The 26,548-nt window shown below is 33.0% G+C and overlaps 1 protein-coding gene across 2 annotated transcripts; it reads right to left on the bottom strand.

Annotated features, from left to right (window-relative positions):
• Positions 1-951: 951 nt before the first annotated feature.
• Positions 952-26,548, bottom strand: LOC126709934 (putative receptor protein kinase ZmPK1). 2 transcript variants are annotated; one of them, XM_050410317.1, is made up of 2 exons: positions 24,875-26,548; positions 952-1,863 (listed from the first exon to the last, which is right to left on the bottom strand). In XM_050410317.1, the coding sequence occupies exons 1-2, from the start codon at positions 26,427-26,429 to the stop codon at positions 1,106-1,108; spliced, it is 2,313 nt and encodes a 770-aa protein (XP_050266274.1). In that variant the 5' UTR covers positions 26,430-26,548; the 3' UTR covers positions 952-1,105. The 2 variants fall into 2 exon arrangements, with proteins under 2 accessions (XP_050266274.1, XP_050266268.1); XM_050410311.1 differs by lacking the exon at positions 24,875-26,548 and having other exon boundaries at positions 952-3,543.

Genomic DNA, 26,548 nt, shown 5'->3' with positions numbered 1-26,548 from the left:
TGACAAAACGCATTTTACTTGTAATTGGGTAGTTCTAAGATGTGTTCAAATACTTCAAGAAACAGAGTTTCAAGATCAAGTGTTGAAGTCATCAAGTTTGTCCAAGAAACAAGCTGAGAAGTGCAAAATCATTAAAACTCGACAGCTGCATCTATTGAGGTTTAAGGAAGCTGTTTAGCCCGTGGCTCAACACTTGCTTGACAGCTTCTCGACAGCTTATCTATCGAGATTTAAGAAATTTAGAATTCTGATATGATTTCTTGGAATCCGTGATTATGTGTTTAGGTCTTCCTTTCTTCTAACCCTAAACATATAAAATGATTATTTTAAGGGTCGTCAAAGAGTTCACAAGTTGCACAAGCATTTTAGAAAACTTTGTTCAAGCAAATTGTGACCGGAGACAAAATTCTTGCCCTAGTTCATCTCTTTCTATTGAAAAAGTTGCTGTGTATGTGCACCGTAGGGTTTTGTGACCAAGCATCTTCTTGATCTTCATCATGTGGATGAACTGAAAAACTTTGCAGTCAACAACCTTCTTAGTTGGTGATTGAAGTCGCGTACCACGAAATTGGTTAGTCACGTACTTGGGAGCCGTACATCAGAAAGGGAAACTGTCACTACAGAACAAGTCCAATTGAATATTGGGGTAAGAGTTCAACTGTAGATTGGTAAGGTGCTTGGGATTCCTTTACTTATAACCGCTTGTTGTGATAAAAGTGGAGTTTCGGAAGTGGTGACCTGAAAATCACTCAGTGAGATTTTTACCGTTAGGTTTTCCCTATTCGTAAATAAATCACCGTGTCTTTTATTTTCCGCTGCATATTTAGTTATTTGGTAATTTTTTTGTGCTACCACGCGCTTTGCATGTTAATTTGATTAATTAATAAACTTGGTTAATTAATAAATTAATTCATCACAAGGGATCAATTCGTTTTTGGCTTATCATAATAATTAATAAAAAAGTAACAAACAGTTATATATTTGGAATTTTATTTCAAACACACAGAAAACAGGGGAACAAACTAATGAGAAAATCAAAACAAAGCAAAATATAAGAGCCATCATGCCATGTTGGTGGTATAGTGGTATTAGGATCCTCTTTATTTTAAGTAGATCCATTTTCACAATGAACAAGCATCTTGACTACTTGGCTCATGGTGGGTCTTGCATCTTTGTCTTCTTCTACACACTGCAGAGCCACTTCAACCAAGATTTTTACCTTACCCATATCCCATATGTCTTCCTTTGTGGGGTCTATGATATCTTCAATCCAGGAAGTAGTAGTAGTTGTAGTTGCCTCTCTGTTCTTTGCCTCCCTAACCCAAGTAACCAACCTTGTATGTTCAGCTTCAACTCCAGCAACTATAGTGTGGACACCCATTATTGTGCTCTTTCCAGTCACCATCTCTAACACAACAATTCCATAGCTATAAACATCTACTTTGGAGGTGATGGGTAGATTGAACACCCATTCTGGAGCCATGTAACCACGAGTTCCTCTCATTCTTGAGAAGCTGGAATTGTTGAGATCACCTCTGTCCTGTAATTTGGATAAACCAAAATCTGCTACCTTTGGATGATAATTAGAGTCAAGAAGTATGTTTTGAGGTTTCACGTCGCAATGTAAAACCCACTCCAAGCACTCTTCATGGAGATACGCTAGACCTTTTGCAGTACCCAAAGCAATTTCAAACATTTTCCTCCAATCAAGTACGTTAGAAGAGAGGTTTTTAGCCAAAGAACCGTGCTCCATGTACTCATACACCAAAAGTCTGTGCTTTCCTTCAACACAATAACCCCACATGTCTATCAAGTTCATGTGGTTAAGCCTACCAATGATGCTTACTTCTGCTAGGAATACGTCTTCTCCTTGTTTGGCTTCATTGAGACGCTTGATTGCTGCAACTCTATTGTCAGACAATACACCTTTATATACAACACCCCATGCACCTATTCCGATATCTTCAGTAAAACCCTTTGTGGCCTTTTTTAGCTCAGCATAGGTAAATTTTCTAAATCCAGCGGCAGCAAGAGCATACCCTTGATTGTCTGCACCTGAACTTTTTCGGGTTTTGATCAAAAGACACCACACCACAAAAATACATATGACTTCAAGTCCTCCCACACCACAGGCAAACCAAAGCATGAATTTCACAATCCCATTTACACGGCTTTTTACGTACGTTCTTTCCAATTGTATTGTACCATCCCTCGAGCAATCTAAACTGAATTCTTCTACAGAACTATTGTACGAAAAGCTATAGTTTTTTGGGAGTCTCAAATAGATATCTTTTTGGAAATCTGGGGAATGATATCCATTCAACAACAGTGACTTAAGGAAACAATCACCTTTTTCAAAGGCGTATTGGACTGCTTTGCAATTGTGCAACTGCGAGCATGAATTTGTACAGTCATCTAAGGCGTAATTGGTGAAGTAACCAGTATCATACCCGTAGAATTCAACATTAGATAGTAGGAGAAAGACAGACGCGTGTTTGTTGTGAGGGAGATCAAATTCGGGTTCACACCCATAGGACCAATCAGAACCATTTTTCATCTTGTATCCTGGAAGGCAAGAGCATTTCCTCCCAGAACCAACAACATACTTGCACAAACTGTTGGCCCCACAAACACCATTAATCCTGCAAGGTTTCTGAATGGCTTGCCATGAGACAACCCAAGTTTGCCTCTCTTTTTCCCAACTATACAATCGAATATTACCATCATAATCAAGTGTCAATCTTCTATGAAGCACTGCTCCATAGTCATTTGACAAAAAAGAAAAATCATCGGATGAACTAAAGTTTCCTAAGGAATTCAGCACTGCAATTCTACTATTATTATACGTGGACCTTCCAGCCTGCCAACTTACAAGCCACGGTTCAGGCCAGTAAATACTGGAAACCTCAGGATCATTAAAAAGAAGGCTGAGAACGTTATTATTGTCGAAGAAAAGCTCATAGAAACCAGAGGAATGGTTTGTCTGGCTTCTGGAGGAGACAAGTTTTGTGTTTCTAGTGAGAAGTTGTTGAGGAAGAAGTGTATTTGTAGGGAGGTCAAAGCTTTGCCACAAAATAACACTTTCCCTATTATGTAGAACAAGATTACCAGTGTTGTAGAGAGATAATTGTACTACTGAGGAGAGTGAGAAAGTGTTTGTGGCCCAAACAGTGAACTTACCAGCATCAGTTAAGATCAAATTGCCATTTTTGAGGAGTGAGAGCTTTGAGCGCTTTCCATTAACTGGCCGGTCACGGTTTGCCACCCAAACTACGGTGCTTGAGTTGCTAAACCATATAGCAAAGCAAAAAGCATTTTCACCAACGGAGTAAAAGCCTGCAGAGAAAACGTTATCTGGTGAAGTTAAAACATATGTTGGTCTCTCACTGACGAGAGATGAACCTTTGCTAAATGTTGAAGATGAGAATGGAGCAATGAATGTCAAAGAAAGAAGCAACAAGATTATGGTAGTCATGAACAAAAGATGGGTTTGGGACGAGTTGGGAAACAAAGACGTGCTTCTCTTTATTTAAGGGTGAAAGATACGTGTGAAAGCAAGATTCTATTTGAAACTTCTGTCAATGCTGTGGACAGGTAGTCAAAGCTTTTATCATGCATCAATTTTATATATATACTAGTTAAAGGCATGTGTGTTACACAGTTTTATCATAAATTTATAGAATATACATTTTATTTGATAAATAATAATCTCTCAAATAATTATTATAATAAGAAAAGGAAAAAAAATTTGGTATAATAATTATCAAATATAAAATGATAACACCTATTAAAATTACTTTTTTTGTAACCTACCAATTGTACTCTAATGAGAATTTTGTATCTTTTGGAGATTGTTGAATGCTTCTTTGTACACTATATCCTTGTTCTTGTTTGTCATTGTTCTTTATTATAAAATTTTACGATTGGTAAAAAATCATGTCGAATCATATTTAATGATTGATAAAAAAAATAAAAATAAAAACTAAATGGATAGATTGACTTCTTTTATAGATCAAAGTGTACAACTCTAATAGTTAGCCAAAACTATTTCAATCGGGAAAAAAAAAATCAAATTGTTATGAACAGTTTATAATCAAATTTATATCAAAACAGGCTTAATTGTAAGCTAAAAAGAAGATTTTTCTCTAAATCAAAATTGGGAGGATGAAAGAAACATATCACCATTAGAACCCATGTCATAAAACAAAAAATAATTTAAAAAATCATGCCAAAGCATATTTAATGATTAATTCTCAAACCATAATCATATAAATTGTATAAATCATAAGCAAATTAGGTTAAACAAAAAAATAGAAAAATACACAAAACCTATTCAATTTAATGAAAAAAAATTAGACCGAACAAATACATACCTAAAAGGTTGTAGGTGGAAGAAGAGAAGTATAAAGAAAAAGAACCGTATAGTACATATTCATTATAAATTATTTAGTATATATACACTCCACATTGAAGAAATTGATATGAATAAAAAGTCTAATGTTAGTCTAATTTGAGGGAGTGTAAAGTTGAAGTCTAAATCTTAAAAAAGGTGGCAAGAGGAAATTCAAAGAATTTAGTGTTTTATTTAAATACTAAGAGTAGTTGCTGTTTTTAGTTACATGTACTACCTTGTTGATTTTTTAAAGTGTACAATGTTGCTTTTTTTTTTTTATACACGTAGTAATATAATTTAAATTAAAAAATAAGGATAAGTTGAAGATTTTGGATTGTAATCAAATTGATATTATTTATCAACTTATAAATTATAATAAGAAAATTATTAGATGAAGAATTTGAATTGTAATCAAATTACCAACTTAGAAATTATAGGAAAAGAAGCTAAGAACAAAAGAAATGTCTATTTTTTTTAAAAAAAAATCTAACAAAATTTCTGTAATTTGATGGAGAGTGAAAGAATTTTCAATTGTGTGAAAATTAGATTTCTAATCATTTTAGGAATTATAAGAGAAGAAGAATTAACATAGGATGTGTGGGGCCCGGCCCAAAAATAATGGGCTATTCCAAATTCAGGCCCATCCGAAGAGCGTCATGTCCGAAGAAAAACCACATATGAAGCATTACTCGATCCCACTAACGCCAAGGAAACCTGTCCGAGGAGTAACTCCTCCTCGGACATCACGAAGCCCAGACGAGGAACTCTCCCCAGCCATTTCAGTTCATCCTCCCAACATATAAAATGAATAAAATCCAAAATATCTCATGGAAAGCTACCACCACATTAATTGCATCCCAACCACCCTCTTGGCCGCATTAATGAGGAAAAGACCCCTGAACAGTACCACCTTGGCCTCTGCAACTCACAAAGGGACTGATGAGGGCGTCTGATGGGACAGGTGATCAAGTAGATGCTTAGATGATCAACAGGTGTAAGGTTGAGATGAGAGGAGGAGAACTATATAATGTAGTGGAGTCCCTCAAAGAACGGGACGGAAAAAACTGTATTAAGAACTGAAGAAATAGAATCATACAGGAGAGATCCATTCTTGTGTTTTTATTTTGCAAACAATACTGTCCATGTATCAGACCGAATAGGTTCACTGAGGCCAAGTTCTTTGACCCATCCTCTACAAATATTTATTGTGGGTTGCGCTTTGGGCCAAGGCCAGATCAATAGAAGTTGGGCTAGGAAAATCGTGCAACTACAGGATGTATGTTTATCCAAAATCTTCATCTAATACTTTATTTTTATGTGTACTATGTTGTTTTTTTGTTACACGTGATAATATAATTTAAATTAAAAAAAAAAAAAGGATTAGATGAAGAGTCTATTGATTTTAGACTTTGTTGATAACATTTTAGATAAACACAACTGCTATAGTTGTAAATCAAATATTACTTTCTTTCATTATTTGATTTGTCATATTTATCCAAAAAATATGTATATATCTATTCTTAAAATCTAAAAATTTATTAAAATTTCTGCAATTTGGTGAAGCCACTTGGCGCAACCACGGCGTCTAAGCCCAACTTTTATTATATATAATATGATATGATATATATATATATATATATATATATATTGAAGGCTTCTTGTAAACTTTCATAAATCGATATAGAGAAGGCCACATCATTCTTCACTGGAATGAAAGAATTTGTTCATAAGAAAAGGAATGTTATATTATATATATATTATTTTTTTTATTTTTTCTTTTTTGGGTGGGGGGGGGGGGGGGGGGGGGGTGGGGTGGGGTGGGGGGATTGAAACGAATTAAGTGATAAAGCCATAGATGAATGATAGAATTTGATATTGAATTTTGTTGGTTACATTATTTTCCAAATTAAAGTCAAGCAGAACCAGATTTTTTTTATTTTTTTATTTTTATTTTTTTGTCTCTCTCTCTCCAAGGATTGGCATTGACTGAGTCAACGAAAAAGCATAGGAAAATGACAAGGAAAATGAAAGAAAAAGCATTCATTTTTCGAGTGGTAGGTTGTTATTTCTCTATCATCCTACTCATTTTTAACACACCCTAGCACACAGTTTTACAATAAGTCAAAATAGTCAAAATGCACAACCAATTTTATAATTTTATTACAATGAAGTGATAAGTTGTAATTAATATATAATAAAAATAATATATGCTAACCACGGTCCTACATAAAAGATAAAAGTAATGGTGCACACTAATCACAATCTACCACTTCTGATATTAAGAAAAAAAAAATTATAAAATTTTCTGTTTATAGCATTATTGGAATGTCATTGGAGGGGAGAGAGTGAGTTGCAATTATATATAAAGTTGAGAAGTCCATGCATGGTGTTTGAGATTTTGTATAGGTTAAGAGTTTAATTTATTACTATTGGAAATATCAGGATTTAACTTGTTACTTTTTGAGACTATAATTTTATTTTATATATATCTTTTATTTATGAAGTTTAATTTTTTAGTTTTTGAAACTCCTGTGTTTAATTTGTTAGCCTATTCAAAGTTTTTTATTTTTTAATCATTCTTAGCTTTGAGGGCTTTTATTGTTTCCTTTCATTCTTTTTTATTCGCTTCTAGCCAACATTAATGAATTGCAAATGCACTTGAATATTGTTGGTGGATACAAACCGACCATTATAACTGATACTATTATATTTGTTAAAGCATCTACATTAGTGGAGTCATAAATTTAGCAATTTGACTCCATAAAAAGTTATTTTATCTATTTTACCTTTTCACTTTACAATACACCCAACATTAATGATTTATATTTTTAGCTATTTGATTAAAATAATATAAAAAAATTCATTAAAAAGCAATATGAACACAACCAAAAGAGATTTTTTTAATTTAAAAGTAGTGTGGACACAATTATTATTTTATTATTATTATTATTTTTTTTACATGTGATCTCTAGTGCACAACCAAAAGTAATTGTGCATTGTAACTGTGGAGCCAAAAATATGACTTTAGCTCCACCAATGTAGCCACATTTTGGTATTTGGTAGTGCTAAAAATAGCAATATAGTTTTTTAACACCACCAATACTAGTGCTCTATGAGAGCTATATGAATACATCTAAATAGGAGGGGGAGAAAAATGGAAAATTCTTAGATAGTCCCAGAATATAGTGAAATGGTATTCCCTCCTTTCACATTCATGGTAGATCCTACCATGAATTTAATGAGCAGACTTCATTATAAATATGAGAGGAGGGAATACCATTTTCCGTGTTTCGAAAATACCTAAGAATTAGTCGAGAAAAAGATGCAAATTTTTTTTTTTAATTATGATCAAAGAGGGAGATAATGTTATTAAAATCATGGAAATGTTAAGCAAAAAAAATCATGATTCATAAATCTACCCGCCATGATATAAAATGATAAACTAACTTATCTAAAAATTTATTCTCAATATCCTAATGATTTTCAAAACATAGGAAGCAATCATGAAAATTTGAGAATGCCAAAGCCTACATTAACAAAGAACAAAGACAAACCGAATTTATTTTTCATATTAGAATGTGACCATTAAATTTTCTTTCATTCACAAATATCAAAGCGTAAAATCAAACGACTTTTCGAATAAAAGGACAATAAATATGCCTATTGACTTTGTCAACAAAAATATAAATCGATATAGCATTAATACTTGTAATAAATATGGTTTTTGAATCTGAAAGAAAAAGAAAAAACTCTCATTTTTTGTTCATGAAGTTCTGCTTCATGATAATTTGGCCAATTTTGACAGTTAAATAGATAGAAATTAATAAATGACTAAAACTATAAGCTTCAAAGTCAATTTTGGATATTTTCAGCTTTGTAATTTAGACTCACTATCATTGCTGTGTCTAGTTGCAGAGGATGCTTAAGATATGCTTCACTATTGTGAGATGGGTGAAGTTTAAAGAAAAGAAAAAAGGGAAAAAAAAAAAAGAAAAAAAAAAGAAAAAGAAAAAAAATGAGTTTAATGAAGTTGGACAAGTGAACGTCAAACTGAGTGAAATGCGACTGTAATGAGAATGAGGGCTAATTGTCCAAAAGACTATAAGATACCTTAGAGGTTAGCGTAGTCCAATCTAGGTAGATATAATCAGAAAGAGTATGTTTAGATTAGAGGATTGAAAAGTTAAAATTATTTTAATTTTTTCACCGTGAATATTTAGGTTGTGTTTGACATTTGTTGAAAAAATCAGTTTTTATAGATCCCATTCGACTTTTTGGTATTATTCATGAGTCTCACTGTACTATTTCAATTAACTTTTAGCTTTATCTATAATATTTTCAACAAAAAGTTTTCAATTTCAACTAAATAAGTTGTTCCTAAAATGGACATTTAGAATAAAGAATAGAAAAGTAAAATGATATATATATATATATATATATATATATATATAAGTTGAGAATGAAAATAAGCAAAGACGGAGATAGGGGGGCCATGGCCCCCTAGCTTTTCTAATTTTCCATTAAGAGAGGTAATATTATCATAGTTTATGAAATAAAATTACTTAATGGCCTCCCCTGAAATTCAGAATTCACCCCCACAAAATTTAAAATTTGGACCTTCAAAATAATCTTTCAAATTTTTGTAGTCCAATAAAAACCCAAATAATAATTACTACTAATTGGTACAAAAAAGACCTAATAAAAAATGGACTCAGATCTTCTAAATTTCCTAGAGTATTCTACTAATAAATTTCCTTAAATTCTAACCATTCTTTTATTATTTAAGAGTCTAGATTCTATCATGTCAGCATCCCACTAACAATACTCTTAAAATAATAAAATAATGTTGCAAACAAAATAATTAAGATTATTGTTAGCGAAATGCTGATATAGCAAAATCTTGACAATTAAATTATTAAAGAATAATTAAGATTTAAGGAAATTTATTTATTAAAGTACCGTAGTAAATTTAGAAGATCTAAATCTATAAAAGAAAATCAAATGGCCCAATCCTAAGCCTATGACCCTCCAATGCTAAAAGGAAACTTAAAAGGATGTTTAGTATATGCACTTAAAACTATATGTTTTATTATTTAAAAATATATATAAAAATATATATAATATTATTTAAAAATTAAAAACATATATTTTAGTTGCCATACCAAAAGAGCACCTAAACTTTCCTTCAATACTTTTCAAATTATCAAATATCCCAACTTGGATCTCAAAAAAATAAAATAAAAATAAAAATAAGTTACACACACCGCAGTGTGCACCTGTCCCATCAGGCTGCCTCCCTCAACTTTATTCTGTGGATGTCCGGCGGCTCCAAATTCCGTCTCCTGCAATACCAACTGGTATCTGTCTCTATCTCTCTTTGTATTTACTGTGTGAATGCTACTGCTAGTAAAGTATTTTACTGATAAAGATGTGTAATTTCAGTTTACTGTATTGTTGTTTTTGTTTTAAAATAGTGTTGTACAGCTGTAAGGCAATTCTAAACTTGCTGAGATTCAATTTGTGGCTGTCTGTGACTGCAATATTTATTAAGGAAAAAAAAAAAAAAAAAAACCTGTGGCTGTCAAATTTTGTTACAATTTTGAACTTAGTATGTTGTTTTTTATTTTCTATTTTTGGCAAACAAAGGCTTGTTTGTTATAGTTGTTTAAACAACAGTTTTCAGTATTTAAACAATAGTTTTCAGTATTTAAATAATATTATACATATTTTCACACACTTTTTCATCATTATATATTTTTAAAAAATAAAAACAACATTACTAAAAATCTCTTACTTGGTGTGTTGTTGAGTGATGCATGACAATTAAAACGATGGTGGTATTAAAACTTGAAAGTGAATATTATATCATATAATAGTGTTGTTTATCGTAAGTTGATACGTTTATATTTGGTTTTGAGATTTGCTTTATATATTGTTTGGGTTTATCTTTACTCTATTAGTAGTTTATACTTGAATGTTGATATATATATATATATATATATATATATAAATTAGCTAGAAAAAGCATTCATGAAAAGCATTTTTTTTTTAATCATAATTTATTCACTTCAATTTTTTATCATATTTAGTTTGGTCCCTTTAGAAAAATTTTTGACTTTGCTACTGAAAATAAGAGAATAGAAAGTTTGTATTAATTTGCAATTATCTCTCTATAACACGGGTAATCTTTGGGTAATCTTCTTTTGTTTTGTTTTTGTTTTTGTTTTTTTTTTTTTTTTTTTTTTATTTATTTTTTATGTTGGTACCATACAAAAATTTCCCACCTGCTTAGAATTTAGAGTTTCTAGAATTACATCAATGTGAAATGTCACTTTCATCCATTAGGTCATTCGTTGTCCCACATAATTGTATCATACCAATACTTCAATTCTGAATTTTATATATTGAAGGAGTTTGTAGTGATCTTCCGCTTGTAAGATTGGTGCAAAAAAGGTCTATTCAATTTTGGAAAACAAAAGAGGCATGATATTCTAGTCAATAACTCGAGAGATGCACATTGAAAGAAAAAAAAAAAAATGGGTCTGTTACTAGGGTTGTTCAAGAATCCGCCAACCCAGTCATTAAAAATTAATCCCACATCAACTTTTCGGTTTTCTATTTTAGTCAAAAAGTCATGTTAACACGTGCTTTTAGAGTAATTATTAATAAATTATTTTTAAAATAAAAAAATTTAACATCACTTTTATGAAAAATATAAAAAGTTGTCAAAAAAATTAATGATTTTTACTTTTATCATAAAAAGTCTCTAAAAATATATCATAAACCAATACCTTTAAAACATACGTTAACTTTATCATTAGTCAAAACATAAAATTATTTAGAGCAAATTACAGCTTACCTATATGTGGTTTAGTTGAAATTTAAGTAACTTACTAGTGATTTGAAATTTGACACTTGTATCATGAGATTTCAAATTATAAGTAAGCAACTTAAATTTTAGTCAAACCTGAGATAGGTAAAGTGTACGAGAATGTCTATTTCATTTACTGACCATAGTTTTAAGGTGTTATTTTCATGTGGACCACCTGAACACCACCCTAGGACGTCTATAAGTGCTAAACTTATATAGAATGTGATGCTACTCCACGTATATATTAGAATCTATTGGCAACCCAAGGAAATCATGTACTGGTTATTAGAAATTTAATCTAATATATCTAAACCATTGTTAGACCAAAGGTCTTCAAATCCAACGAGTAACCAATACAATACCACCCTCAGTACATGGTAAACATGTACATAGAAAACCAAGAAAAGTTCAATGTACTATTCAATTGAATTAAATCTATGGGACGTGGACCCATTATGATATTCCCTAACAATCATCCACCTTAGCTGACTAAGTATATTATCTATCTATATTATTATTAACATGCTATAATAGACTGAATGATCAACTTTAACGAACAAAGGCGATTACCTCTACGGTTTCCTCCTCATGAAGCTTAGCAATTAAGGAATAGCAAGTCGCACTCTTTAGATAAATAAAAGAAAATTTCCTTTCACGTGGCTGATTTAAAAAGATCTAGTAATTATATATATATATATATATATATATATATAAAGGGTTCGGTTTAAGTTACACTTGGTGTAACTCTAAGAAATATTACACCACCCAATAACTTGTTATTGAATTCATATTTTGAAAATCTCATTGTTGGATTACATATTATATATGTTTTTAATATACATGCCAATTTTTATATCAATCTGTACGTTTTTAGACCCCTTAAAACACAACCAGATTAACCTAGTTAATTAGCCAAGTGATTACTTAGTCAACTTATTCAAATCTAGGTTAACACAAATATATCATATCATTGTAAAGTGCGGAAAATAAATAACACAACGATATGATAATCCAAGAAAACCAAACCAGTAAAAAATCTAAGGAGGATTTAACTTAACTATTCTCAATGTGAAATAGATCTACTATAGAGAATTGAAGTTTACACAATAGCGACTTAAACCACTAACATCCTATTGTTACCTCGAGTAGGAAATTTACTACCACGACCATAGACTACTTCTCTTTTGGATTCACAGCAAGCACAAGTACTCCCACTTGTGTATCTTTAAGCTCTTTATGCAGCAACCGAACTAATCATCAAGTTCTTGACATAATCTTGGTTCTTGATAACCCTAAGTATATGTGAAGGCAAACACTTCTAGATCTCATAAGAGATTCACATACACAGCATAAACAACCAACCTAAAACATGGCAAAGGTTTTTCCTTTTATACTTAAGGCAAAACATAAAACCCTACACGTCAAACAGGCTTGGGCTGAGTTGGAAATTTTTGCAGAAAAACAATCTACATGGGCTTCGATCGATCAAGTCTAATTCTAGATCGATTGAGCCAGGCAGATTTACACAGTAAATCCTGCAGTACACTCAATTCCAATTTTACACATAAAAATACTTTAAGCAAGTCTAAAATAAGACTAAACGTTTTGATCATGGTTTGCTAACATTACAAAATGAAATTCTAATACATTTAAACCTAAAGTCTTAGAACCCAACACAATCAGATGTTATTTACTATTCGATCCATAAACTCATATTTTATGCAATACTGTAAACTACAAAAACTTAAATTTAAACAATTGATTGATGACATGACTGTTGATCTTTGATTACTTTGAAACTTTGCAAACATGGAGAATATACAAAGATAATGTAATCCAATAGTTGATTTGTTAAAATTCGCATCCAATTAAAAAATATTGAGTGGTGTAACACTGCTTAGAGTTACACCTAATGTAACTTGAACCCAACTCATATATATATATATATATATATATTTTATATATATATATATATATGTAACGACAGGTATATGCTAGGGTTTAACGACAATTACTAAAACAACCTTAGCTAAGCTTCTCAAATGTCTAATTTGTCCTTCAAATAACACTCCAATTCAGTCTAGGAAGACCAATCTCACTCCAATTAGTACTCTTAAATAGAATCAACTTTACACATTAAATACATTTCCTACTTGGGCTGGAATTTAAAATCCACTAAAACTTATCTTTTTAGTCTCCAAGAAGCCCATAAAACTTAAATATGCTTCCGAAACTTTAATTCCCAATTAACCTCAAATTAAGGTTTATCTATTTAAATAGGCTGGAACTCTAACACTTAAACTTCTAATCTTTACTCAAAAAAAAAAAAAAAAAAAAAAAAAAAAACTTCTAATCCAAATAGGTTTTCAACTCTTATCATTTTCTTTAACTGATAAGAGAAGTAAAAGCTTAATATGAATAATTCACAAAATAATTCTTCACATTACATCTTTTTTTAATTTATTTTCTTTGTAGATATTATAATATAACTACAAAAAAAGCTGCCTATAGTGGCTTTTTTTAGTGATGTTAGCAAAAAACGCTACTATAGGCATATCTATAGCCACGTTTGGGTCTCTATAGTGGAGATTTAAAACACTAGACCTATAGCAGCTTTTCCAAGGGCCTATAGCAGGGTTTTAAAAATGACACTATAGGTTTTTTTTTTTTTTTTTTTTTTTTTTTTTTTTTTTTTTTTTTTATAACTGAATATTCTATAGGAATATCAACTATTTTAAAAAATTCGGCTGGGATTTTTTTTTTTTTTTTTTTTTTGAAGGAGCTATAGTGGCGTTTTATGAACGCCAATATAGATCTGTTTTTAATATGTTTTTATTTTTATAACATAATATTCTAACAATATGCCACTATTTAAAAAAGAAAAGGAAAAAAAAAGGAACATTTTTATTTATATAAAATAGTTACATAAAATGAGTTATGAGTCTTTTTTTTTTTTTTTTTAAGTTTTTGATAATTTGATAATTACAATGAGGGAAAATGTTTGAATTTTAAACATATTAACTTGTATGGATACACTTAAAAATATACAATAAGGTGCATAATATAATTCCTATATATATAATTGAAATACTATTGATAGTCATTTTTATATTTTGTTAACTCTTTAAAAAAAAAAAATTAAAATATTGATAGTTTTTAGACCCCTTGCAAACACAATTGGATTAACCTAAGTAATTAGCCAAGTTGTTACTTAGTCCAAATTAACAAATCTAGGTTATCACAATCAACACAATCATATCATGCAAAGCAGTGGAAAGATAAATAACACAAAGATATGATCACCTAGGAAACCAAATCGGTAAAAACTTGGGGAGAATTTAACCTAACTATCCTCAAGGTAAACTTGAATCCACTATGAAAGAATCGAAGTTGTTCAACAGGACTTAGACCACTAACATCCTATTGCTACCCACCTGTAGAAACTTATTGACACGATCACGTGCAAGCTCCGAAACCACGGACTCCTTCTTTCTTGGATTCTCCAGCAAGTACAAGTACACCCGCTTGTGTTTCTTTAAGTTCTTATGGCAGCAACTGAATGATCATCAAGCTCTTGTAAAAATCTCATTCTTGATAATCCTAAGCTTGTGTAAAGGAAAGCTCCTCACAGATCTCACAAAAGATTTACACAAATAACAATATGAGTAACCCAAAAATGTGGCTAGGGTTTTCCTTTTATACCTAGGGCAAATTAGAAAACTCTAAACGTTTTAAAACAAAAGTAGGGCTGAGTTGGAATTCTGCAGAAAACACATCTGACCCGATTTTCGATTGATCGAGCCTAAGTTTCGATCGATCGAACTAGGCCGAGAAGCATAAATAAATTCTGCATCAGTTTATTCCAACTTTACATAAATGAACCAACTTTGAGCAAGTCTAAACACGACTAAACATATTGTTTTGATGATGGTTTACCAACAATACACATTAGAGTTCTAAATACATAAAATCCTAAGTCTTTAGAACCTAACAAACTCCCCCTTTGGCAATCCATGACAAAACACAACTAAAAACTCAAAGTTTACAAAGAAAAGCCCTTTACAAAAATAATGCTCATAAAAACAAATTCAATCCTAACTACTATCCATCAATTGCAAGTGTAGACAGCAGCTCAATTGAATCAACCTGTATATTTCCTGAAAAACTAAACAAAATGCATAACCGCATGTGTGAAAAATACAAGTAAACAAAATAAATTCTTAATTTCAAACAACACACAATAAAGACATATATCAATGAATAACTCATAAATATAAATCAATAAGCAGTCGAAACAAGAAACATAAAAAGCAATAAAAGTATCTCCCCCTAACATGAATAGCCCAACAAAAATATGGCAAGAGCTAAAAAGGTAAAATACAATGTGAAGCACCTAGATACAATCTAAACTCCACAAGCTCCAACCAACCAAAAATGCTCTCCCCCTGAAAACAAAAACTCTACAAGCTCAAATATGTACTCCCCCTTTTTGTGACAGAATGCCCAAGGGCAATCAAAATCCATCATCAAAAGGAGGTGGCAGTGAAGATCGTCGAAACTGTGCCAACTCTACACGCAAAGCATGGATCTCATCAAGCACGTCCACCAAAATCTGTCTATGAGCCGCCTGAACGGTCAAGACATGATCCAACGTACGTCGAATGTTTGAATCATTCGAAGTAGTCGGCGGAGGAACATCAGCATCAGCAGCAGCAGCACCAGACGCCTCAGCCGTATCAACACCTATAGAAGAAGGAGGAGGGGGACCAACACCAGATGACGCACCTCTAGGACGCGTAGGACCAACTCTCAAGTGAGCAGCCTTCTGGCTAAGGAAGGTGGCACCTATGGGAGCAATGACATGAACGGGCTCACCGGAAGGGAAATCAGCTAGACCAAGAAACAACAAAATCCTATGAATGAAAATAGGATGAATAAGAGCATGCGCTACGGTAGAACTCCTATGAACTTCGTTCAAAGATTGAAGAAATAGATGAGGAAAGCTGATAGACGCACCAGAAACAAATGCGTACAAAAACACACTTCGCTCAAGAGGAATGGTGTAGAGATGAGAAATAGGCCACAAAGAATGACATGCTGTCCTAAAGAAAAGATAGGTAGTCTCAGTAAGCTTAGCAGACGTGATCCGATGATCAGAACCCCACTGGATAGAAGACCCAGTGATGTATGACATGACGTCATCTAAGGGTGGAGACTCCTCATAGGGATAGACAGGCTCCCTAACGACCGGAACCCCAAGAGCATCAGCCACTACCCGAGGAGTAATGGTGAACTCAACACCTCGTATCCAACTCCTAATAAGGGTGTTGGAATCATAGATGTGGCAAGAGAGATTCGAGAAGAACTCTTTAATCAGGGCGATCGGAGGTGGATGATCTATCTCTAACATGGAAAACCAACCTCTAGACTCAAGGTTTGCTCTAATGGTCGGATCAATCTCATCTAAAACCACAGAACGCTCAGCCTAAATCTTACGCTTACAGTTCAGCTTCTCATAAACCTCTCTGCTTTTGTCATTCCTAAACACCTCACTCCTAGAGGGAGACTCAAAGGAAGTGGGGGGGGGGGGGGTCCTATGGGCTCTAGTCTTCCTAGGCATGGTGCTAGGATAAGGACAAAGACACAAAGCGAAAGAAAAAAACAAAAACCAAGGGCAAACTGCAAGTTAGCAAAAAAAAATATAGAACAAAAATCTATATGATGCATGAACAGATTAAATGTCATGATGCATGCCCTAATGCAGTGAAATTAAGTTCAAATTAAGTTCAAGTTCACAAAATTGGCTTGAGCATAGAGCTTCTAACAAAAACCCCAAAAATTTGAAAAACCACTTGTTCAATTTGTAAAAATTGACCAATTGATCATCACACAAGATAGATTACATAAAATAATGATCAATTACATCAATTCAACAAGCCAATTTCATCAATTGAAACCAATTTGAACAAAATCCCCAATTCGGGTTCAATACAAGCCCTAGAATTTTTAATTTTTCACAAATCCCCAAATTGATCAAATTAACCATTATAGATCATAAATATATCAATATAGCAACAAAACCCATTGATCAAATTCACAAGATAAGGCTTGATTTATCAAAAATCCCAAATTGTGCATAGTTCGAAAATTTACCCAAAAACCATGAAATAATGCATGAAAACATGAAAAACAATTCAAAAGGAAGGGTAATATGGACATACCAGCTTATGGAGAGAGAAACCTTGCAAGAAATTTGGAGGAAAACGACAACAAAATTGTTATGGAGCCTTGCCAAGTCGGAGAGAGAGAGAGAAAAAAAGTTTTGAAAAAGTGGTTTGAACAAGTCAAATCTGATTTTTTTTTAAAAAAACCTGATTCACGAGTTTCGATTGATTGAAATCAGTTTTGATTGATCGAAACAGACAGAGGCTCCTTAAAAATTTTTAAAACAATTTCAAAACAATTTCGATTGATCGAAAAACAGATTGGATCAATCCAAAACAGACAGAGGCTCCTTTAAAATTTTTAAAACACTTTCGATTGATCGAAAAACGGATTGGATCAATTGAAACAGACAGAGGCTCACAAAATTTTTGAGAAAAAAACACAGTTAAAAAAAAAAAAAAACCAAAGACACATTTTAGAAATGCCTTAAAGCATTGAAATTGATGAACAAAATGCATGAGTATGTGATGAAATGTGTTTCAAAAATCAAAGATTTAAGCCCAATTTTCTCAAAGTTAAAATTTCTTACATTCTCCATAAATTCTCAATCATCAAATCTGTTTTGCACAAAAACTCAAAGTATTTGCAAACTTGGTTGGTCAAACCAATGACACACACAATAACATATACAATGTTTAGTAAAAAGTAACTTGTGTAGTGTGTGCAACTAGCAAAAACTTGAGATACATGTGAGGTGATAAATGAATAGAAATCAATCACAAAGTCTACAAAATTCATCACATAGAATTTGAAAGAAACTATCACCTAAAGAGTTACATCATATAACTCCCACATCTCCTAGATCATAAGCTTGCAATCATGTAAGTTTCTTGATTTTGCCTCATATTATACACACAAGTTTTAATTATTCAGAAACTTATTAAAATAGACGGGATAATGTACACACCAATTTTATTTGATGGATTTAACATTAAGTCCAATAATGTACACACCAATTTTAGCATTTAAACCAAGGCTACACCTTATGATCTTTTTGTGCATGTGCTATACTTTCTCGAACACAAAATCTTATGATATGCACTAAGGTGTTCATGATTGGCTAGTGAATAGTGGTGAGATGGTTATTTATGCCTTTTTCTAAAGGTTCAAGTCCGACAGTCAAAGATATGTGACTTCAAGATCAAGCCAAAGTGATCAAAACCATAAACATCTTTCCCACACAACATGCACCACAAAGCTTCAACTAGTAAAGTGCAATGAGTAATCTCATCAAGGCTAAATAAGGTACAAAAGACATGTTATGTGAAAATAAAATGACCAACCTTTTTTTTTTTTTTTCAAAAACCAAGAAAATAGTGCAAAACATAATTTGGTTCCTTTTTCCCTTTCTTTTTTTAATTAAAAAAATAAACAAAAACAACTTAAAATGAAATGCATGAATGTTATGCAATGCAAATCCTAGAAACAGAGAAAACAAAAAAACCAAAGAACAATGGTCACAAAGAATAGCAATGATGCACAAGGACCATGTCAGAAGGACTTAATTAGATTGAGCCTTTTGCATCTAAAACTTTTTAGATGAACCACGAGCATTGGAGTTCTTATTCATATGTGAATGATTACCAACTCCAAGATTGGATTAAAGGTTTAAAGCCTTTACCAATTCACCAATGAGTACCATAGGATCTTGTGCTTGAGACACAAATACTTTTGGTTTGTTTGCTCTCTTAGCAGCTTGTAGCTTGTAACAGTTTGGATGAATGTGTCCAGACTTTCCACAAAAATGACAAACCCATGCATACTTATCATGTGACTTGTCCTTAGAAAGGGTAGGCTGCTTAGGTTTAGACTCTTTCAGATCAACCCTAATCTTCCTAGGAGGTGTAACTTCTAAGGGCTTGACAACCTCACTCACAGGGGGTTCAGAAGAAGATGAAGGAACAAAGACAGTGGAATTGGGAGCAGACACAGTGATGCTTTCTACAAAACCTAACCTAGTTTTGTCAGAAGGAGACTTTTAAACACTCAGCATATGATCAAGTTTGGAACTAGCAGACCTATTAGATTGTTCTCTAGCAACTGAAAGCTCATGTTCCAAATTCTTAACTTTATCAATTAAAAGCATGTTCTCAGTCTTCACATTATTCAAAAGTTCAGTAGCATCAAACAATTTAACAAGTAAATTTTTCTTATCAAGTTCAAGAGATGCAATTTTCTTCAAACTTAATTTAACATTCATAGCATCCTTTGCAGCAAATTTGCAAAGTTTATTATAGGCTTCTTGAAGATCTGCGTACTCAGAGAGTTCCCCATCAGAAGGGTTCTCTTCAGTAGATATGCTTTCATTGACTACAGCAATAGCAGTGAAAGCAATAAAGTTTCCATCTCCGTCACAACCAGACTCATCATCAGAAACTTCACCATCACTAAGGGTTACAGCAATAACCTTACCTTTAGATTTTAAGTAGGTAGGACATTCAGATTTCATGTGACCATACCCTTGACATCCAAAACACTGAGGACCCATAGAATTATTTGAAGATTGACCTACTTTTTCTCTAGGTTTATCAGTATTGTTAACCTTAGTGGGATCATTCTTCCTAAAGTTTCTAGGTTTAGCAGTGTTCTTATCTCTTGCCCTTCTGTTGTTGTTTTTAAGGAAATTCCTAAAGTTCTTGGCAAGATAAGCAATCTCTGTAGCAGAGAGCTCATCATCAAATCCACCAACATCAACATCATCAACTGACTTAAGAGCCATTGATTTGGATTTGCTAGTCTTAGGTAGGTCCAATTCATAGGATTGAAGAAATCCTACAAGTTCATCAATAGGGATGGAGTCCACATCCTTACTCTCAGTGATGGCAGTCACCTTGGGTCTAAAATTTTTAGTCAAAGATCTAAGAATCTTCTAAACAATTTTAGGTTGATCATAGATTTCCCCCAAGTTATATGTAAAATTAACAATATCATTAAGTTTAGTATAGAATTCATCAAAAGATTCATCATCAGACATCCTAATGCTTTCAAATTTATAAGTTAACTGCTGCAATTTGTTGATTTTGACAGCCTTTGTGCCTTTATGCACAGTCTGGAGAATATTCCAAGCAGTATGAGCAACCTCAACATTAGAGATTCTCTTAAATTCCTCTATAGAAACAATGTTAAAGATAGTATTCATAACTTTGCTATTAAACGCGGCTGCTTCTTTTTGAGAAGTTTGCCATTCACTAACAGGAGTAGCAGCCTTCTCCCATCCGTATTCGATGGAGTTCCAGACTCTCTCATCAATTGGTTTTAAGAATGCTTTCATCCTTACTTTCCAATAAGCATATTTATTCCCATCAAAGTGAGGAGGAATAACAAGAGAATATCCATGTTCCATGACAACAGGGGTCAAGGATCAGCTCGGTGATCAATAGATCAACAACACGAGAGCAACCTGCTCTGATACCACTTGATAGTTTTTAGACCCCTTAAAAACACAATTGGATTAACCTAGGTAATTAGCGAAATTGTTACTTAGTCCAAATTAACAAATCTAGGTTATCATAATCAACACAATCATATCATGCAAAACAGCGGAAAGATAAATAACATAAAGATATGATCACCCAAAAAACCAAATCGGTAAAAACCTGAGGAGGATTTAACCTAATTATCTTCAAGGTAAACCTGAATCCACTATGAAAGAATTGAAGTTGTTCAATAGGACTTAGACCACTAACATTCTATTACTACCCACCAGTAGAAACTTACTGACACGACCACGTGCAAGCTCCGAAACCACGGACTCCTTCTTTCTTGGATTCTCCAGCAAGTACAAGCACACCTGCTTGTGTTTCTTTAAGTTCTTATGGCAGCAATTGAATGATCATCAAGCTCTTAAAGAAATCTCATTCTTGATAATCCTAAGCTTGTGTAAAAGAAAGCTCTTCACAGATCTCACAAGAGATTTACACAAATAGCAATATGAGCAATCCAAAAACGTAGCTAGGGTTTGCCTTTTATACCTAGGGCAAATTAGAAAACTCTAAACATTTTAAAACAAAACTAGGGCTAAGTTGGAATTCTGCAGAAAACGCATCTGACCTGATTTTCGATTGATCGAGCCTAAGCTTCAATCGATCGAACCAGGCCGAAAAGCATAAATAAATTATGCATCAGCTTATTCCAACTTTACATAAATGAACCAACTTTACACATTAGAGTTCTAAATACATAAAATCCTAAGTCTTTAAAACCTAACAAATATTATTAAGTATAAAATGTAAATTGTTCAATTTTTTTTATTATTATTGTGAAGCACTTCTTTCCTTTTTTTTTTCTTTTTTTTTTTAGATTCATTTATTCTAAACTCTTTGGTTTTTGTACTTAATAACTCACTTGAATGAATATTTATAATATAGTAACACATTTTATTTAAAAATTAAGAAATAAAACTGTTTGAGAATAAATAATTTAGGACATATGGCACAAAATTGTAACTCTAATTTGAGTTTCTCTCAATTTCACCTATTATTATTATTATTATTATAGATTAATTGAAATCACACAAAAAAAAAAAGAAAAAATCAGTTAAATTATAAAACTTTTGGCTATTTATTATGAATTATTCCAGTGAAACTATATATTTTTTTGGTCTTATCCCAAAAAATATATGGTACACTATGGCACTATAAACTCCTTTAGGCTTTAGAAGATTGTTATCTTTTTTTTTTTCTTTTTTCTTTTTCAACTGAAAAGTTATTATTTTGACTCGATATAGTGAGTTTTTTTTTTTTTTTTTTTGGTGAGAAACGATATAGTGAGTTTGATTCAAGGGTTTGATATTATATCAACTTTTTTTTTTTTGGCTAAAAGTAAGATAACTTTAACCAAGACACAGTGATGTACGGATAATTGAACGTCATTAAACATAATTATGCTATATATATGCAGGGCTAAATTCTGACTGAATAGGAGATTATAAACTATAAAGGATAAAAACAAAGATCCATTTTAGTGTGATCACTTCATTAGGTTGTTATTTCCTTGATGCAACAAATCCCTAGAAGACTAAAACTATATTGATAATCATTTATTAAGAACACCCATTGATAATTGAAGCTAGGGTTGAATTGCATGCAACAATATTCATTACTCTTATCTGGAAGCAAACTCTATTTGTCAATTTTGATAAAAGGTGAGTGGAGCAGATTTGACCAAAAATTAAATTAATTTTCAGCCAATTTTATTAGTCCACTAAGTAAAATTGACTTCATGCTGATTAGGCGAGCCCATTAACCGGTTTACAACAAAGGGCTCACGAATTATAAAACCCACTTGTATACTTTTACAAGGTTTGACGAGTATTTGTTGTTTCGGAATTTTAACCCTAAGGCAATGGCTGGGCTTGGCCCAAACGAGAGCCCATAGTGGGCCCAACCCAACAAGGTAATATGCCCCATTTGACCCGGCATTTAAATTTGGACAACCAACTTCCAAGCTACATTTATCGTAGGATTATCCAAGATGAAGACACATTGCACACTACACATCTCTCCACTAAAACTCTACTATAGTTCTTTAGATACTATATCTTTTGTTTGCTATAATTTGATTGATATTAGAGAAATTATGATTCGAATCGGCCAAATTTATTGTAGGCCTTTGTAACAAGTAATGTAATCCAAAAATAATCCTGAGCTTAATTGTAATGAAGTGCTACAATTCTATGTATGTTTAGTCTAGGATTAATTAACCTAGAGATAATTACTATATATTTCCTATATTTGGTAAATTATTACACACAATCATAGAGATGCAGTCGCTCAAGACTTTTTGGTTCTACTGTAGACGACCACTAGACTTAATCACAATTACTCCTTACTTTGTCTTTGTCTATCTTTTCTCCCTATCACTCTCAATCTCCCACCAATAATAGATATTGATGGCTCTTGTTTGTGGTTTTTGAAGACTAAGAAAAAAACCACTTGTCAATTTAGGAGGGAATATGCAATTAATAAAAGATATGAGGGGGGAAAAAAATTGTTACATAGTACCCGTTTGGATTCAAATGATTATGGCGTTTGCGTTTTTGTTCTGCGTTTTGTTTTTTGTTTTTTTTTTTTTTTTTTTTTTTTTTTTTTGTTTTTGTTTTTGTTCAGCTTGCAATGGTTGACAAGTCAACTGTGAACAGCACTATTTACACATTTAAAAATTATTTCGCTGCAATGTTTTCAGTTTCAATTTTCAATTTCAGCAAAAATAAGCTCAATCCAAACGGACCCATAGTGTGACTTATGGGTTATGGCATTAAAACACAAGAAAATATATATTACAAGACAAAAGAGTTGCATAATACTTAAGCTTTCACAAAAGATACATGATCCAATACAAAAGTCAACTCCATAAAAATGAAATAGAGAAAAAGATTCTCTTTATTTGAAATAGATTAATTTCATAGTTAAGATTAAATTTTACAAAATTAAAGAAATACGAACTACCATGTTATTTAAAAAGTTTAAATGATGTGGTAGTCTCTATACATTGTTAAATCCATAAAATAAAATTTAAAACACTTAAAATGGAGAGGATATTGTTCAATAAACTGAGATGTCCAGGACCAAATAGATAGGAGAACATACAAATGAGAAAATCAAACTAAGCATAATATGAAAAGACCACATCCGTCATGCCATGTTAGTGACGATCATTTTCATGGTGAAGAAGCATCTCAACCACTTGGCTCATGGTGGGTCTTGCGTCTTTGTCTTCCTCTACACACTGCAGAGCCATTTGAACCAAAATTTCCATCTTACCCATATCACATCCGGCTACCATTGTGGGGTCTATGATATCTTCAATCCAGTTTGCAACCTCTCCATTCTTTTTCTCCCTGACCCATGTGACCAGTCTTCCATGTTCCATCTCCACACCTCCATCTATATCATGAACACTTCTAGTTGGACCCTTTCCGGTCACCATCTCCAATATAACAATTCCATAACTGTAAACATCTACTTTGGAGGTAATAGGAAGATTAAAAACCCACTCTGGAGCCATATAACCTCGAGTTCCTCTTATCTTTGAGAATGTTGAATTAGGAAGGACACCTCTATTTTGCAGTTTAGACAAACCAAAATCTGCCACCTTTGGATGATAATTAGAATCTAGAAGTATGTTTTGAGGTTTTACATCGCAATGTAAAACCCATTCCAAGCAATCCTCGTGCAAATAAGCTAGGCCTTTTGCAGTGCCTTGAGCAATTTCAAACCTTTTCTTCCAGTCAAGTGTGCTGGCCAAGAGGTTTTCAACCAAAGAACCATGCTCTATGTACTCATATACCGGAAGCCTATGCTTTCCGTCAGCACAATAACCCCACATCTCTATTAAGTTCTTGTGGTTAATCCTTCCAATGATGCTTACTTCGGCTAAAAATTCACCTTCTCCTTGGTTGGCTTCATTGAGACGCTTGATTGCTGCAACTCGCTTATCAGACAATACTCCTTTGTATACAGCTCCCCATGCACCTCTTCCAATCTCTTCAGTAAAACCCTTTGTGGCCCTTTTTAGCTCAGCATAAGTAAATTTTTTGAATCCTGTGGCAGCAATAACATAGCCTTGCTTGTCTGCACCTGAACTTTTCCGGGTTCTGATCAAAAGACACCACACCACAAAGATACATATAACTTCAAGTCCTCCCACTCCACAGGCAAACCAGAGCATGAATTTCACTGTCCCATTTACACGACTATCTACATACGTTCTAGCCAACTCTATCGTACCTTTATTTGAGCAAACTAAACTGAATTGTTCTGCGTGGTTGACGTATGAATCGTATTTGCTTTTTGGCAGTTTCAAATAGATGTCTCCTATGAAATATGAAGAATGATATCCATTCAACAATAATGTTTTAGGGTAACAATTCCAAGAGCTAGTATCCTCATGAAAGTTGTATTGGAATGCTTTGCAATCGCATGCTTGCAAGCATACATTAATACATTGATCAAACGTGTAATTGGGAAAGAACCCAAAATCGTACCCATAGAAGTCAGCGTGGGATAGCAGCAAAAATTTAGACTCATTTTTGTTGCAAGAGATATCAAATTCTGGTTCACACCCATAACTCCAATCAGTACTATTTTTCATCTTGTATCCCGGAAGACAAGAACATTTCCTACTAGAACCAATAACATAACTACACAAACTGTTTGCCCCACAAGCACCATGAATTGTGCAAGGTCTTTGAATGGCTTGCCATGAAACAACCCAAGTTTGCCTCTCCTCTTCCCAACTATACAATTGAATATTGCCATCGTAACCAAGTGTCAATCTTCGATGAACCATTGCTCCATAGTCATTTGACATAAAATTAAAATCATCAGATGAACTAAAGTTCCCTAAGGAATTTAGGACAGCAATTCTACTATTGTTATACGAGGTTCTTCCTGCCTCCCAACTTACAAGCCATGGGTCAGGCCAGTAAATACTGGAAACATCAGGACCATTGAAAAGAAGGCTAAGAAGGTTATCGTTATCATAGAAAAGCTCATAGAAACCAGAGGAATAGTTGGTGTGGCTTCTTGAGGAGACAAGCTTTGTGTTTCTAGTGAGTGGTTGTTTAGGAAGAAGGGTATCTGTAGGGAAGTCAAAACTTTCCCACAAAATAACACCTTCTAAATTACGTAAAACAAGATTACCAGTGTTGTGGAGAGACAATTGTACTGAGGAGAGTGAGACAGTGTTTGTGGCCCAAACAGTGAACTTTCCGGCATCAGTTAAGAGTATATTGCCATTTTTTTGGAGGGAGAGCTTTGAGCGCTTTCCATTTACTGGCTGGTCACGGTTTGCCATCCAAACTACGGTGCGTGAGTTGCTAAACCATATGGCAAAGCAAAAAGCATTATCACCCACAGAGTAAAAGCCAGCAGAGAAAACACCATTAGGTGATATCAAAACTTCAGGTTTCTCTATGGAAAGGGATGTGCCTCTACTCATAGAATCTAGTGTTGAAGATGAAAGTGGGAAAGAAAAGGCTATAGTATAAGATACAAAACAGGCGAAGCCATGGACTTCATGCGTGAATGCTACAACAAGATTTGTACTCGGGCAACCAG

Source organism: Quercus robur, chromosome 2 (genome assembly GCF_932294415.1).
Source record: "Quercus robur chromosome 2, dhQueRobu3.1, whole genome shotgun sequence".
Classification (NCBI taxonomy): Eukaryota; Viridiplantae; Streptophyta; class Magnoliopsida; order Fagales; family Fagaceae; genus Quercus; species Quercus robur.
The sequence above is the reverse complement of the archived record's forward strand: the minus strand, read 5'-3'. Positions and strand labels throughout refer to the sequence as shown.